The 14688-nt window shown below is 43.8% G+C and overlaps 1 protein-coding gene across 2 annotated transcripts in view; it reads right to left on the reverse strand.

The window, feature by feature from the left end:
* polr3b (polymerase (RNA) III (DNA directed) polypeptide B) overlaps positions 1 to 14254 on the reverse strand; it is a 97095-nt gene extending 82841 nt beyond the window's left edge. Inside the window, exons 1-8 of one of the 2 annotated variants that reach the window (XM_041216115.1) lie at positions 14149 to 14254; positions 12895 to 12927; positions 10621 to 10677; positions 10460 to 10524; positions 6786 to 6861; positions 3214 to 3314; positions 3031 to 3122; positions 1448 to 1565 (exon numbers count right to left, since the gene is read on the reverse strand). In XM_041216115.1, coding sequence (XP_041072049.1) covers positions 1448 to 1565; positions 3031 to 3122; positions 3214 to 3314; positions 6786 to 6861; positions 10460 to 10524; positions 10621 to 10677; positions 12895 to 12927; positions 14149 to 14220 — 614 coding nt within the window. In that variant the 5' untranslated portion in view covers positions 14221 to 14254. Of the gene's footprint in view, positions 1 to 1447; positions 1566 to 3030; positions 3123 to 3213; positions 3315 to 6785; positions 6862 to 10459; positions 10525 to 10620; positions 10678 to 12894; positions 12928 to 14148 lie in introns of those variants that run through there. The other variant, XM_041216116.1, reaches the window with a different exon arrangement.
* Positions 14255 to 14688: the final 434 nt, after the last annotated feature.

A 14688-nucleotide genomic window follows, 5' to 3' on the forward strand; every position in this document is an offset into this window, starting at 1 on the left:
ATTAGCACGGATTGAGGATTGGTTAACACAGAAGACAGAGAGTCAGGATTAATGAGTCTTTCTCAGGTTGGAAAGACGTAACTAGTGGAGTGCCACAAGGGTCAGTCCGAGGGCCTCAATTATTTACCATCTATGTTAATGATTTGGTGGAGGGGGCAGAGTGTAATGTACCCAAATTTGCTGACGATACAAAAATAGGTGGGAGAGCATGTTGTGATGAGGACATAAGGAATCTGCAGGGGAATATAGATAAGTTGAGTGAGTCGGCAAAAACTTGGCAGATGAAGTTTAATGCAGGAAAGTGTGAGGTCATATACTTTGGTAGTAAGAATCAAAAGGCAGACTATTATTTAAATGGAAAGACTCCAAACAATGCAGCACAGAGGGATCTGGGTATTCTTGTGCACAACACACAAAAAGTTAGCAAGCAGATGCAGCGAGTAATTAAGAAGGCAAATGGAATTTTGGCCTGTATTACTAGGAGGTTGGAGTTTAAAAATAGGGAAGTCTAGTTACAACTGTACAAGGTGTTGGTGAGGCTGCACCTGGAGTACTGTGTACAGTTTTGGTCCCCATATTTAAAAAAGGATATACTGGCATTGGAGGCAGTCCAAAAGAGATTCACTAGGCTGATTCCTGGGATGAAGGGGTTGACTTATCACGAACAGCTAAACAGGTTAGGCCTTTATTCATTAGAGTTTTGAAGAATGAGGGGTAATCTTATTGAAACGTACAAGATTCTGAGGGGGCTTGACAGGGTAGATATTGAGATGATGTTTCCATTAGTGGGGGAATCTTGAACTAGGGGACATAGTTACAGAATAAGGGGACACTCATTTAAAACTGAGATGCAAAGGAATTTCTTCTCTCACACGGTAGTGAATGTCTGGAATTCTCTATCCTAGAGAGTTGTGGAGGCTAGATCACTGCAAGTATTTAAAGGTAGACAGGTTTTTGAAATATCAGGGAGTTGCTGGGTATGAGGAGCTGGCACGAAAAAGTAGTTGAGGCCTGGGGCAGATCAGCCATGATCTTATTGAATGGCGGATCAAGCTTGAGGGGCTAAATGGTTTACTCCTGTTCCTATTTCTTATGTTCTTATACAGTCTTATGATTTGGTGTTAAACCAGTGTTCATTTATTAAGTGTGACTAAACTATTGTATAATTCATGTCAGCAAATATGGCTAAAGCTTTAACTCCAACACAAGAATGAGCACAGGCAATTTGGCTATATTAACAAGTCAAATGAATGTAACAATTTCCACAGTTCTGATAACTCGCACTCGGAACAGGTTTGCAAGTGTAACGCTTATCATGTCTGATGATTTAATACTGAATGTAAAACATACGGGATCTTGAAGGTTTAAAGATTTAGTGAGTATTCATCAGTGAATGTGGCTCCGGATTCTATAGTAATAAATTAATTTAGATTACTGAACACAGTACCTGGTCACAGAGGCACCAACCGTTCCTTTCCTGTCTGCGTCCACAATTATTCTGTTTTTTGACAGTTGTTCCTGGATGAGAATAACTTTTTCGACACCTTTAACAATGAAATAGCCACCTATAAGAGACCACATAGGTTTAATTAGACGTATTCTCTGTCAAAACCATATATTCCTTCCATTTGTCCAAGCATTTATTCTCTAATTGAAGAGCAGGGAATTCTCTCAGTTTCCTGGTAAACACCACACCCTCAGCCAATAGTAGCAAATGCCAACAAACTGCTCATTCTACTGCAGGGATCTTGCTGTGCCACCTTTAGCTGTTCTTGGTAAGAAAGAGTAGTTGAGGCCTGGGGCAGATCAGCAGCCATGATCTTATTGAATGGCGGGACAGGCTTGAGGGGCTAAATGGTTTACTCCTGTTCCTATTTCTAATGTTCTTATACAGTGAAGTGCTTTATGCTGTTTTGGAAAAATGTGACAAAGGCAACACAGAATTGCAAATGTCAGTTCTCAGTTTCTCAATAGTTCTGAGGCAACAAAAGTTAAGCACCTTATTCACAGAGCATCAGCTTCAGCCCTGCACAATGAAACCCCACCAGCCCTTCACCACTCCCAAGCTAGCCCATATCTCCGCTTCCAATTCCTGTTCTTCTCCCAGCCATCCTTACATCCTCTGTCATCACATCCCTGGATCCTGCTCATTGCTGACTTGTTACTTCTCGTCATTTTTGGATCTATAACCCTCTCTGCCTCTCCCTCCTCCTTGATTGAGCATTTATTCCCCTCTCCTAACATCACCTTCTTTGGCTTAGATCCATTTTTATCTCTGACATTCTTCCAGGAAAGACGCATGAAATAAATGTAAGCTGTTGTTACATATATACTTATGCCGGATTCAATTTGATAGAAATTAATAATTTCCACTTTTGTTAAAAAAAAACAAAACTGTCTGGAACATGGGGTTTATGAAATACAGATTACTGGGATTGAACATTAACTGACTGGGACACATAAAGACATAAGAAATAGAAGCTGGAGTAGGCCATGTGGCTCTTCAAGGCTGCTTGACCATTCAATACAATCATGGCTGAACTCACCCCCGCTTTCCCAGTGTCCCCACATCCTTTAATTACCAAAAATCTATCAACCTTCTCTCTTGAATATGTTCAATCACTAAGCATTCACAGTTCTCTGGGGTAGAGAATTACACCGATTCACAATCCTTTGAGTGAATAAATTCCTCGCCCCAGCCCCAAGTGGCCGATCCCTTATCCCCACGTTCTAGACTCCCCAGTAAACATTTTCTCAGCATCTACCCTGTCAAGCCTTTTAAGAATTCCTTATGGTTCAAGCAGGTCACCTCTCATTCTTTTTAACCCCTGGGAGTATAGGCCTGGTCTACTCGATCTCTCCTCGTAGGATCCCCTCAATCTCACAAACTAGGCTCATGATCTTTAATTGCACACCCTCAGGAGGATACAATCTACAGCAACCAATAGCAGAAATTACTCATGACATAAACAGGCATTAATGAATGGCACTTGGGTAAAAGGTCCAGTTATATGGATCAGCATTAATTACCTGGATCCAGAGGACATTCATTCAGCTTTGCAAATTCTGCTGGGGTCTTCCCTGTAAGCACACAGTTAGAACTCCGCAGCATTATCGGCATCCTGGGATCGAAACAAGATCCAATATTAGCGCAAGGCAATTAGGAAGAAAAAATCCAACATGGATGAAGCTTTTAGTTGGGTTGTTGGTTACCTGCCGATGGGTAGTGCATTGCGTATTATTCGCTGACTTCCTCTTGTGTATTCAATGTCCACTGTGATCGGGGCAGAGTACGTCATGTCTCTGAGGCGACACTGAACACAGAAATTATACATAAACAGTAATTATTCCTTTATTCACTAAGGAAGGGTTAACAGACTGGCGATTTCAGAGCAGCGTTTTCTATGCGGGAACCAGATGGTGTGATACTTACTAGTAACATCATTACTTCTTAATTGCAGTAAAACTGCTGAATTGAATAGAAAAATTTGAATAGAATAGAACCATTAACCGCAGCAAAAACTGGTTGCAATCAGAGGAGGCTGACTGAAACCAGACAGGTAATCACAGCGGAACAGGAAGTGGTCTTTATATGGATAAGCCAATGGAAGACAATTTGGGAATACGCCAACCATCCAACAGCCGATCAAGCACCCAGCTAACCAATCTGCATCCAGAAGAGGATTGCACGAGCTCTTTCACACACCGCATTCTGTATGTAGATCCTTGAAAAAGTCCCACACAGGAGTGCTCAAGACAGACAGAAGATACATGTCAACTGGAAGAGTCCAGGTGAACCAAGCAGGAAGATCTCAATCAAAGATCACTCCTAAGTGACCTACAGACATCTGAGATTAATCACCTGTGGGGTAACTGTATGATTTGATTGAAACTGTTTTGTTTAAAGTTCTCAATAAAAGGTGTTGAATTTAGTGTGAGATTGTGTCAATCGTAATTTTCAGCCTCTGAACTCAACAGGTAAAATCACTTACATCACATATCAGTGCAGTGACTCGATTGTAGCCAAAAATAGAAAGACTGCAGACTGGAGTTATTGTCACCGAGATAAACTATTTTACCAATGTAGGATTTGTGTGGTTACCCAGCTTTTTACCCTGTTTGTTTCTACTTAGGTTAATCAGTCACAGTTGGTAACTCTTTACACTTTTTTCATTTCCTCCTTAAGGTGAATATAAAAATTCCAATTACTTCTATCACATAATTTGGAGAATTCAATGGAACTAGACAGTTCAGAGAAGGTTCACTCAACTCATTCCTGGGATGAGGGGCTTATCTTATGAAGAAAGGTTGAACAGGTTGGGCCTATACCCATTGGAGTTTGGAAGAATGAGAGGTGATCTTATTGAAACATATAAGGTCCTGAGGGGACTGGATAAGGTAGGTGCCAGGAGGATGTTTCCTCTTGTGGGGGAGGCTAGAACTAGGAGACACAGTTTAAGAATAAGAGGTTCTGGGATGAGGAGAAATTATTTTCTCCAAGGGTCGTTAGTCTGTGGAATTCTTTTCCCCAGCTCCCCAGAAAACATTGGAGGCTAGGTCATTGAATTTATGCAAGGCAGAGTTAGACAGATTTTTGATAGATAAGGGAGTTGGGGGCTGCAGGGCAGGGAGCAGACAGGAAGGTGGAGTTGAGACCACGACCAGATCAGCCAAAATAAAAGCATCCGAAGAAGAGCCATATTGGACTCGAAATGTTAAATCTGTTTCAATCTCTACATATGCTGCCAGACCAGTGGAGTTTTTTCCAGCACTTTGTTTTTATTTCAGATCAGCCACGATTTTGTTGAACGGTGGAGGAGACTCAAAGGGCTAAATCGCCAACTCCTGCTCTTAAGCCCTATGCAAGAGGCTGGGAATTCTGCGGCAAGTAACTTATGTCCTGGGTCCCTAAGCCTGTCAACCATCCACAAGGCACAAGTCAGGAGTGTGATGGAATACTCTACACTTGCTTGGATGAGTGCAGCTCCAATAACACTCAAGAAGCTCGACACCATCCAGGACAAAGCAGCCCACTTGATTGGCACCCTATCCACCGCCTTAAATATACACTACCCCCATCACCGGCGCACACTGGTAGCTGTGTGTATCTATACTACAATATGGACTGCAACAATTGGCAAAGCCTCTTTTGACAGCATCATGCAAACCCACAATCTCTACCACCTAGAAGGACAAGAGTGGGAACAGCAGCACTTCCTGCTTCCCTCCATGTCACACACCACCTTGGTTGATTGGTTAGCATCCTTTTATCTGCGAGAGATGATGGGAACGCAGCCTCAGAATTTTGATGAGGTTAGAGATCATCTGCTGCACTTCTTCTGATGGCTCAACAAGCCAATTCTGGAAAGGCAAAGTCTGACACAAGTGCCACAGCTGGTGATGTGGAATCATCTCTGCTAATTCCTTATCTGCAGGGCTGGTGTCTACTTTGGAGGCTCTGAAACCACACAGTGTCGTGGTGGTGAAATCCTGCTCACAGCTGGTGTTACCTTTTGCGACGATCGTCAGCTAGTGTTTCCCACTTGCCATGACTGACAGAGGGCAGTTATGTCTCTTTTGACAGCGTCCTTGAATCAGAGCTTTGGGCAACCTGCTGGCCCCTTGGGCACAGGCTATTTCTCTGCATAGCATATCCTCGGGATGCAGCCATCTTCCATCCTGTCCAAGCCAATGAAGCCGTCTTTGCTTAATTAGCGCCAGCATGCTTGGCACGTTTGCCTAGAGAGGACTGCTTCATTGGTGACCTTGTCTTTCCACGTGATGCCAAGGATACATCACAGACACCGGAGGTGGAGGTTATTGAGCCTCTGTTGTCAGGTGGTGTGAGGTGTCCAGGTTTCACCTCAATACAGCAATGGTCTGAGGATAAGCATTTGGTCCTGCAATTAGGTTTGTTGTTTTTTCCATGGCTGTTATGTTATTTGGCCAAAGTTATTGGCTTCCTTTCTGATGCATGTGCTGAGGTCTCTTTCAAGGAACTGGTTGTCTGTCACTGCAGATCCAAGATAGCAGAACTTGAGGAAATCAAAGCTGTTTTGCTGAGTCTGATCACGGGAGGAGACACAACACCCCGTCCCCCAACTACCAGTTTTTTGACACTGATGTTGAGGGAGAGCATGACACAAGCATTGGACAGATAATCCATGAGCCTTTGGAGCTGCTCTTCTGTCTGGGCAAGTAGTGCAGCATCATTAACATGCAGGCATTCTCTGATCAGAACATGTCACACTTTGTCTTGGCTCTCGGTCTTGATAGGCTGAGGGGTTTCCCTGATCGTGTGTGGAGATACACTCCTTCCATGTCGGCAGGGAAAGTGTGGGTCAGGAAGATGCCAAACAGTAGGAGCCAAGATGCAGCCCTGTTTCACCCCATTCTTCATCTCAAAACTGTCAGAAGTAGAGCTGTTGAACTGAGCAATGGCGTGCATGTTATCAAGCAAGGATCATATGAGACTGCGAATCTTGGGAGGACAATCAATTTTCTCTATTATCCAGCATAGGCCCATCCTGCTCACGGTGTCAAACACACCACATAACATGGAAATATATTGGCCATTCTTTCATTTTTGCTGCACCACACAGACTATAGCGGTTCAAGAATATGGCTTGTCACCACCTCCTAAAGGGCAACTATGGATGGGCTGGTCTTGCCAGTGGTGCCTACATCCCATGAATGAATTATATATAAAAGAAAACACAGCCTGGGCTAAAGTGTAAACAATCAGAAATCACAACACTTCCATTGAGAAGAATTTCGCATGGTACCTCATGTGGAGCAACAGGCCTGGTTACATTGAAACTTTCTTCAACATCTGGGACTCCAACATAAATATTCAGGTATCTGCAATAAACACATTTTTCATTCAGAGGAATTACTAGTAGCAAATCTGACAAGGCCCCTCTGCCCTGTCAGGTGGATGCAAAAGATCCTATGGCGCCTATTTTGAAGAAGAGTAGGGGAGTTCTTCTGTGTCCCAATCATGATTGATCCCTTAACCAACTTCACAAAAACAGGCTCGCTGGGTCATTTACCTCATTACTATTTGTGGGAGCTTAGGGTACACAAACTGACTGCCCCATTTCCAACAACACAACAGTAACTACACTTCACAAAGTACTTAAAGACTTACATTCACATAGCGCCTTTCACAACTGCCAGACATCTCAAAGCACTTTAGAGCTTAAGTACTTTCATACAATGAAATAACTATAATTGACTATAAAGCGCTGAGTTGTCCTGAGGTTGAGGCGTGCTATATAAATGCAATTGTGTGTTAATTTACGATTAATATAGCCCTGCAACTGACACTATGAAAATATTCTTATACTCTAATATTGTGAAGATGGATGTTATTTTTAAAAATATTTTTGGGAATTTGGTGGTATTCTGTAAAAAAGGCTGTGTGTGTGTGTGTGTGTGTGTGTGTGTGTTATTAAACTGGGGGTGGGGGGGAAGGTTAATTAAGACAGCTTGTCTATGGGAGCAGAGGGATGAAAGGTGAAATTGCTAGATGCATGCATTTGGAAAGAGAGGCTATGGTGCAGTTGAATATACAAGTAAGTAGGCTGGGTTTGAAATCTGCATTATAAGTAGGACTTGACTGTTCAGCTGTTAAATTTTAGAAGTGACAAGGGACTTTTACAACTTACAAAGGTTTCATATGTAAACAAGGGAAGGTTATTAAATTTTATTTTACCAAAAAATGGAGGCAATAGGAAGACATGAAAGATTTTTATATCTGGGAAAAATTGAGTTCAAAGAGTGCTTAGAACAATGGAGTCTAAGATCAAAGGGGAAAAGGATAGTTAACAAAGGATGTTTAGTTGAGTTGTGTTGGCTGTGTGGGGGAAATGTCTTGAAATCACCTCTGTGCTGAGAAAAGTTTTGAATTTGAAGCAGCCATCCAGTTTCAAGCCAGAAGTCTTTGTTTTCAGAAAGCAGTCTGTTTCTGAACTTCCTTCAGTTTTCCACAGCAGAGTGGAAGACAGCGAGAAGTCACATGGTATGCTTTATTGAAGTAGCAGCAGTTTTGTCTTGGGTAATATTACTGGATTTTCAAGTTAAAAATCTATAAGGGAGCTGTTGCCAAGTAGATTTCTTGTGTGTTTTGACCAAGTGGGGTTTTTTTTAGGGGGGTCGGGGGGGGATGTTTTGTAAGACTGTATAACTGTGTAATTTTAATCTTGTGTGCATAAGTTTTTTTCTTCTTGTTAATAATTTTTAAAATTTTAAAATTCTAAAATTCTTACTGGGATTCTATACTTCTGGGGTTAGTCGTTTACCCGACCTTTTCAAAATACAAAAAAAAAGTTATGATCATTAAAACAAGTTTCCTTCTGGGATTCAGCTTGCTCAGCGAATAACATTGGCTGCAGTCCTAACAGTATTATTTATAAGCACTGACTACAAGTGGCAAAATTGATTAAAAATAAACCAATTCTATATTCTGAAACCTGACTTGAAATGTTGCAGCATTCATCCTTGTTAACCATCTCAGAATATTAAAAATTAAGTAGAGATAGCTCTTTGTTCAAGTAATGTTTTTCAAACTTATTTTTTCACAGACTTTCTGAGATTGGGGGAGGTTGGTGGGTTAGGTTGCAATATAATCTCTCCAGTGGTCGAAAGAGAGAGAAAACAAGGGGGAAAACAAAGAGAAGGAAGAAAACAAAGGCAAGCTGTCTGCTTTGCACAAGTTAATGTTAGTTAGCGTTCATCCAGCACATGCAGCTGACAAAATGTCCACACTCAAAGTTCCCGAATATTTAGCCTTCTTCAAGGTGATAGTTTCTAGTCTGCCATGGTTTTCAGTGATGAGTCTTGCATTTACTTTCAGCAGGAGAGGGGAGGGGAGGTGGGAGGCCGGATGCTGCTGTGAAACTAGAGTGCATTCAATTTGCTCCCGGTGAGAAGTGCTATTATAACGCTGCCTGATCAATATTTCCAGCACTTTTGTTCATATTAATCTCTTGTTGATTTGAATCATAGAAGGGTTACAGCATGGAAGGAGGCCATTCACCCTGTTGTGTCCTTGCCGGCTTTCTGCAGAAGCCAGTAGGATACTGGGAAAATTCCCCTGTTCTTCTTCTGAAAGCACTGTGGCATCTTTTGCATTCACCTTAGATGTTAGATGGGGCCTTGGTTTAACATCTCGGCCAAAAGGTAGCACCTCCAACAGTGCAGCCCTGCAATTGCTGGCCTGGATTCTGCACCCAAGTCTCTGGAGGAGGACTTGAACCCACAACCTTTTCACTAAGAGGCAAGAGTGCTACCCATTGAGTTACTGCTGACACCTGCCTCCGTCCTGTGTCAAGGTAAGTCAAGCACTGCAACGTTACATTTATTAAACCAACTAACTGTGGGATATGGTAACTTGGTGGTTCTTGAATATTACTGAAAAAAGAGACATGTTGCCAAAACTTTTCGTCTTGCACTCGTCAGGACAACACCAGAATGACAAATTTCAAACAATCACAACAATTTATTCTACAGGAGAGAATGCTGATTGGTTGGCAAGTCATGTATGAATTTCAGTGCCTGTGCAATGCCAGGTACATAGGCTATACGCCCCAGTGAATGGCCAGTCATATGAAACAACATGTTCCTTGGTTATTCGTAATAAGCAGAATACAAATCATACTCAACAAGCCCGTGCTTGCAAAACCCAAAACAAAACATCTACTGTTAGATGTGATTCTGCAATTGGCCAGCACTTGCTGAATAATCCTGAGCGAGCTAATAACTACACTGGCAACCAATTTAAGATAATCACTTGAGTTTATGATGTGGCTCATTTATGCTTGCCAGAAGTGACATTCATACGAAGGGACCTGTTTTATGCAAACAAAAAGGAATATGTTCAAGTCTTGTGCCCTTCTTGAATCACCTGGGAGCTTGGGAAGTCTGTAGTTCCCTGCTGCTTTCTCCATAGCAACACCTTGGCCAATCAGAGTCGACTTGCCGGCCAATCAGAGTCAACTTGCCAACCAATCGGCACCTTTTTCTCCTGTTGTATGAATTGTTACGATCGTCTGAAATTTGGCATTCTTGTGTTTGTCTTGACGAGTTCAAGACAAAAAGCTTCCGCAACATGTCTCTCTTTTCAGCAAGATTCAAATTCTGTACTACTAAGTGACTGTTTGCTTAGAGGTTGTGTTACCCGACTAGTAATTCAGGGGCTTGGACTAATGGTGTGGAAACAAGCCTTCAAATCCCACCGTGAAGTTGGGGAATTCAAATTCAACTATTTTGATAAATTTGGAATAAAAAGTAGCAGATTGTCATTAAAAACCCATCTGGTTCACCATGGCTTTCAGGAAAGGAAGGACCCGGTCTGGCTTACATGTGGTTTCAGTTGCACAGCAACGTGGCTGACCCTTAACTGCTCTTTCTAGTAAAAATCACTACCCTTGGAAAACAATTAGCCTTTGGCACTTACTTTAAATACCACATTGGATCAGCATCACTGGTCACCTTCTCATTGGCTTTCATGATTTTCTTAATCTATGGAGAAAGTGGAAGAGACGGTGAGCGGAACAAGTAGTGCTGGGTGAGGCAAAGGTGCAGAGCTGGAGAGCTAAGTGTCACTAACATTCCTACCTCGACATTTATAAAGTAGTTGAACGAGTCAATGTGCTGCTTCACCAGACCTTTGACCTGCAAAGAACAAAGAAATTTAAAACTCTTCAGTCACTGAAATCCATGAAGTAATTATAATAGTAAATCAAATGGGTTTCAGAGTAGAAAGGACAAGCATAAAATCTGGGTCAACGTAGAGGGAGTCTTTCCACACAGAGGGCTATTAGAATGTGGGATGAATTATTACAAGATGCTGTTCAGGCAGGGACTGTATCATTCAAAAAGGAACTGGATATGGAGTATAAAAGGATACAAGGAAAGGCCTGAGTTGGAGCAGGCAGCTCCAACTGAAGAGTTAGCATTAGCCTAGGTACTATGGGCTGAATGGCTCCCTCCTGTCCTGTGGGTCTTCATCACAACCCATCAGAAAAATAGCTTTTTAAATAAACAAGGAGCGATGCATGGGAACATTAGGGACAGGAGGCCATTCAGTCCTCCACCATTCTATTAGATCATGACTGGGGTAGAGAGCAGCCTATGGTCCTCTGAGACTACGGCGACTTTCATTTTCACTTCAGATCATGGCTGATCAACCACATTTACCCACACTTAATGCACTAATCCACAAAACTCTATCAACTTCAACTTGAAAATTTTCAATTGACCCCCAGTGTCCATAGATTTTTTTTTTGGGGGGGGGGGGTCAGGGGGGAAACATAAAGACTCACTCTGCCAATAGGAAGTGCATTTTTTTCAAGTTCAAACAGTGCACCAATTACCTTAAATGAGAATTGACACAACCTCGATCAGAACTTGAGATAAGCTCAAATGAACATCAAGGCTGGAATTTAAGTTTGCTGTTATGTTTAGTAATCCAATAAACAAAAAAAAAAATCAATTTAATGGACAGCTTCGTCACCTTTTATGTCTTTATTCTTCCTGATGTCACTCCTGGACAGCCTAGATAATTTTAAGCTTACTCCTCCGCAACAGGATCCCTGCATCAAGCTTTGCAACTCGTTTTAACATCTTAAGCACCTTGATGAGGTCACCTCGTAAACTCAAAGGAATACAAGCCTAGTTCTGTCAACCTATCCTTGTAACTTAACCTTTTAATCTAATATCATTTTGCTGAATCTGTATTGCACCAACTTGAGCAGAAACAGAAATTCACAACAAAAACAGAATTACCTGGAAAAACTCAGCAAGTCTGGCAGCATCGGCGGAGAAGAAAAGAGTTGACGTTTCGAGTCCTCATGACCCTTGAGGACTTGAAACGTCAACTCTTTCATGAGGAATCGAAACGTCAACTCTTTTCTTCTCCGCCGATGCTGCCAGACCTGCTGAGTTTTTCCAAGTAATTCTGTTTTTGTTTTGGATTTCCAGCACCTGCAGTTTTTTGTTTTTAACAGAAATTCACAGCCTGCTCAGCTCCCCAGTTCCAACCAGCTGCCTAGTTACATTACCACTGAGCTCCCAAAGCAACTTTTGCAACACACTGATTTGAACTGCAGGATTTACACATGACTATCTGTAGGCTGAATGGTGAGTTGTGCATTCTCACAATAATGACAGAAGAAATTAAATGCAGGAGTGACACCATTCCCCTTTCATAAGAACATAAGAAATTGGTCTACTACTGTTCCTTTCAGCCCATCGAGACATGGCTGATCTTGTGTTTCGATTTCCACATTCCCATCTAAATCCGATAACCTTTGATTCCGTTGCCTAACAAGAATCTATCTACCGCCGTCTTAAAAATACTCAATGACTCCGCCTCCACCACCTCCTGAGGCAGAGAATTCCAAAGTCGCACAACCCTCAGAAAAAATTTCTCCTCATCTCTGTCCTAAAAGGCCGACCCCTAATTTTAAAACAGTGCCCCCTAGCTCTGGACTCACCCACAAGAGGAAACATCATTTCCACGTCCACCTTGTTAAGGCCAGTCAGGATCTTGTATACTTCAATCAAATCACCCCTCACTCTTCTAAACTCTGGTGGAAACCAGCCCAGTCTGTCCAACCTTTCCTCATTAGACAACCCACTCATTCCAGGTATCAACCTAGTAAACCTCCTCTGAACCACCTCTAATGCAGTTACATCCTTCCTTAGATAAGGAGACCAAAACTGCACACAGTATTCGAGATGCAGTCTCACCAATGCCCTGTATAACTGAAGCATAACATCCTTACTTTTATGTTCAATCTCTCTCGTAATAAAGGATAGCATTCCATTAACCTTCTTAATTAGTTGCTTAAACACAAAAGCAATGAAAAATAAACCCTTTAATACTACCTTCAAAAAAGCAGGGAGCAGCTTCCATTTTTCCTATAAAAAAAAACACAAAATGAACATCAATACTTTTACATAGGATTAAATAGAGTATAGAATACAGGAACAGGCCATTCAGCCCAAGCAGTCCATGCCAATGTTTATGATCCACTCTTCCTAACACCTTGTGCATTCCCTGATTTCATAACTTTACCACTGGTGGCCAAACCTTCAGCTGTCAAGGGAATAAGCTCTCTGTTACGAATGTAAGACTTTATAAGATGGTCATGTTTTCGAATGTTTCCTTTAATTGAAGGTGAAATAAAATAAGCTTTATAGGGAGATGCAGAGATATGAAAAGCTGCTTGAAGACAGGCCCATCTGATCTGGCTGTCATGGGGAAAAAGGCACAGGCTGAAACTTAGAAAATCAAGTGCTAGTTTCATACCTTGATCCAAAAGAGAGGCAGGTGGTTTTCTCTTAACTTCTCCCCAGTTCCCTCACTCTTCCCCCATCACCCCTTATCCCCACCTCTCCTCGCCCCTTTCCTCTAGTCCCCCCCTCTACTCACTCCAGTCACCCCTTCCCTCCTGCAACCTGGTCGTCTTGCCCGCCCCTCACCACCACTTCCTCCCCGCCCCTCAACCCCTCCTCTACCTCACATCACCCCTCTCCCTCCCTCACCCACCCAAACTCTTCCCCTCCCCACCTAACTTCACCCACACCCACTCCCTCTCCCCCCTCCCCAATTCCTCTTCGGCTCATCCCCCCCCCCCTCATCCCCCTCTTCCCTCCCTCATCCCCCCTCCTCCCTCATCCTCCCTCCCTCATCCCCCCTCCCCCATCCCCTCCCCTCCCATTCCCCCCCTCCCTCCCGTCCCTCTCTCATCCTCCCTCCCTCATCCCCCTCCCTCCTGTCCCTCATCCCCTCCCTCATCCCCCCTCCCCCCATCCCCTCCCCTCCCATTCCCCCCCTCATCCCCCTCTCCCCTCCCCTGCCCCCCTCATCCCCTCCCCCATCCCCCTCCCTCCCCTCTCATTCCCCCCCCCATCCCCCTCCCTCCCCTCTCATTCCCCCCTCTCCCCATCCCCCCTCCCTCCCTCCCCTCTCCCCATCCCCCCTCCCTCCCTCCCCTCTCCCCATCCCCCCTCCCTCCCTCCCCTCTCCCCATCCCCCCTCCCTCCCTCCCCTCTCCCCATCCCCCCTCCCTCCCTCCCCTCTCCCCATCCCCCCTCCCCCTCCCCCTCTCCCCCTCTCCCCATCCCCCCCTCTCCCACCTCCACCTCCCGGATCGGTGCCGCCAGCGATCCCGGGTCCAAATCCCCGAATTCGGCGGCCAGAATCTCCATGACCACCTCGTGTCCGCCGCCAAACCCGGTCCGGGCGGAACCGTTCCCTGGAAAAAAAAACCGTCCGGGCGGAACCCGCGCTCCCGGATGAACGGTCCCACCCCCAGCAGCAGCTGCTGCCCTGAGTGTGAGACTCCCCCAGTCTGGGGGCTGGAATGTTGTTGGAGCTTCTGAAGAATCGCTCACTTCAAATCTCCCTTCTCATTTTTTCACAAGCTGCTGGCATTTCTCACTGTTTTCCTGTTTTTTTTCCTATCTCAGAATCTTCAGGAATCAGTTCTTTTAAAATTAGGGTTGCCAACTGTGATTAAATGTATTCCTGGAGGTTCCATCACACGACTTGCCCCCACACTCCAGCCGTTAGCTGGTCAACGCATCCATCCTTGTGACATATGCCAGCGGGAAAGCAAAAAAGACTCCACCTGATGATGCCAAGCAGCCTTTTCCCCCATTTTCAATATTTTTATA

Source organism: Carcharodon carcharias, chromosome 21 (genome assembly GCF_017639515.1).
Source record: "Carcharodon carcharias isolate sCarCar2 chromosome 21, sCarCar2.pri, whole genome shotgun sequence".
Lineage (NCBI taxonomy): Eukaryota > Metazoa > Chordata > Chondrichthyes > Lamniformes > Lamnidae > Carcharodon > Carcharodon carcharias.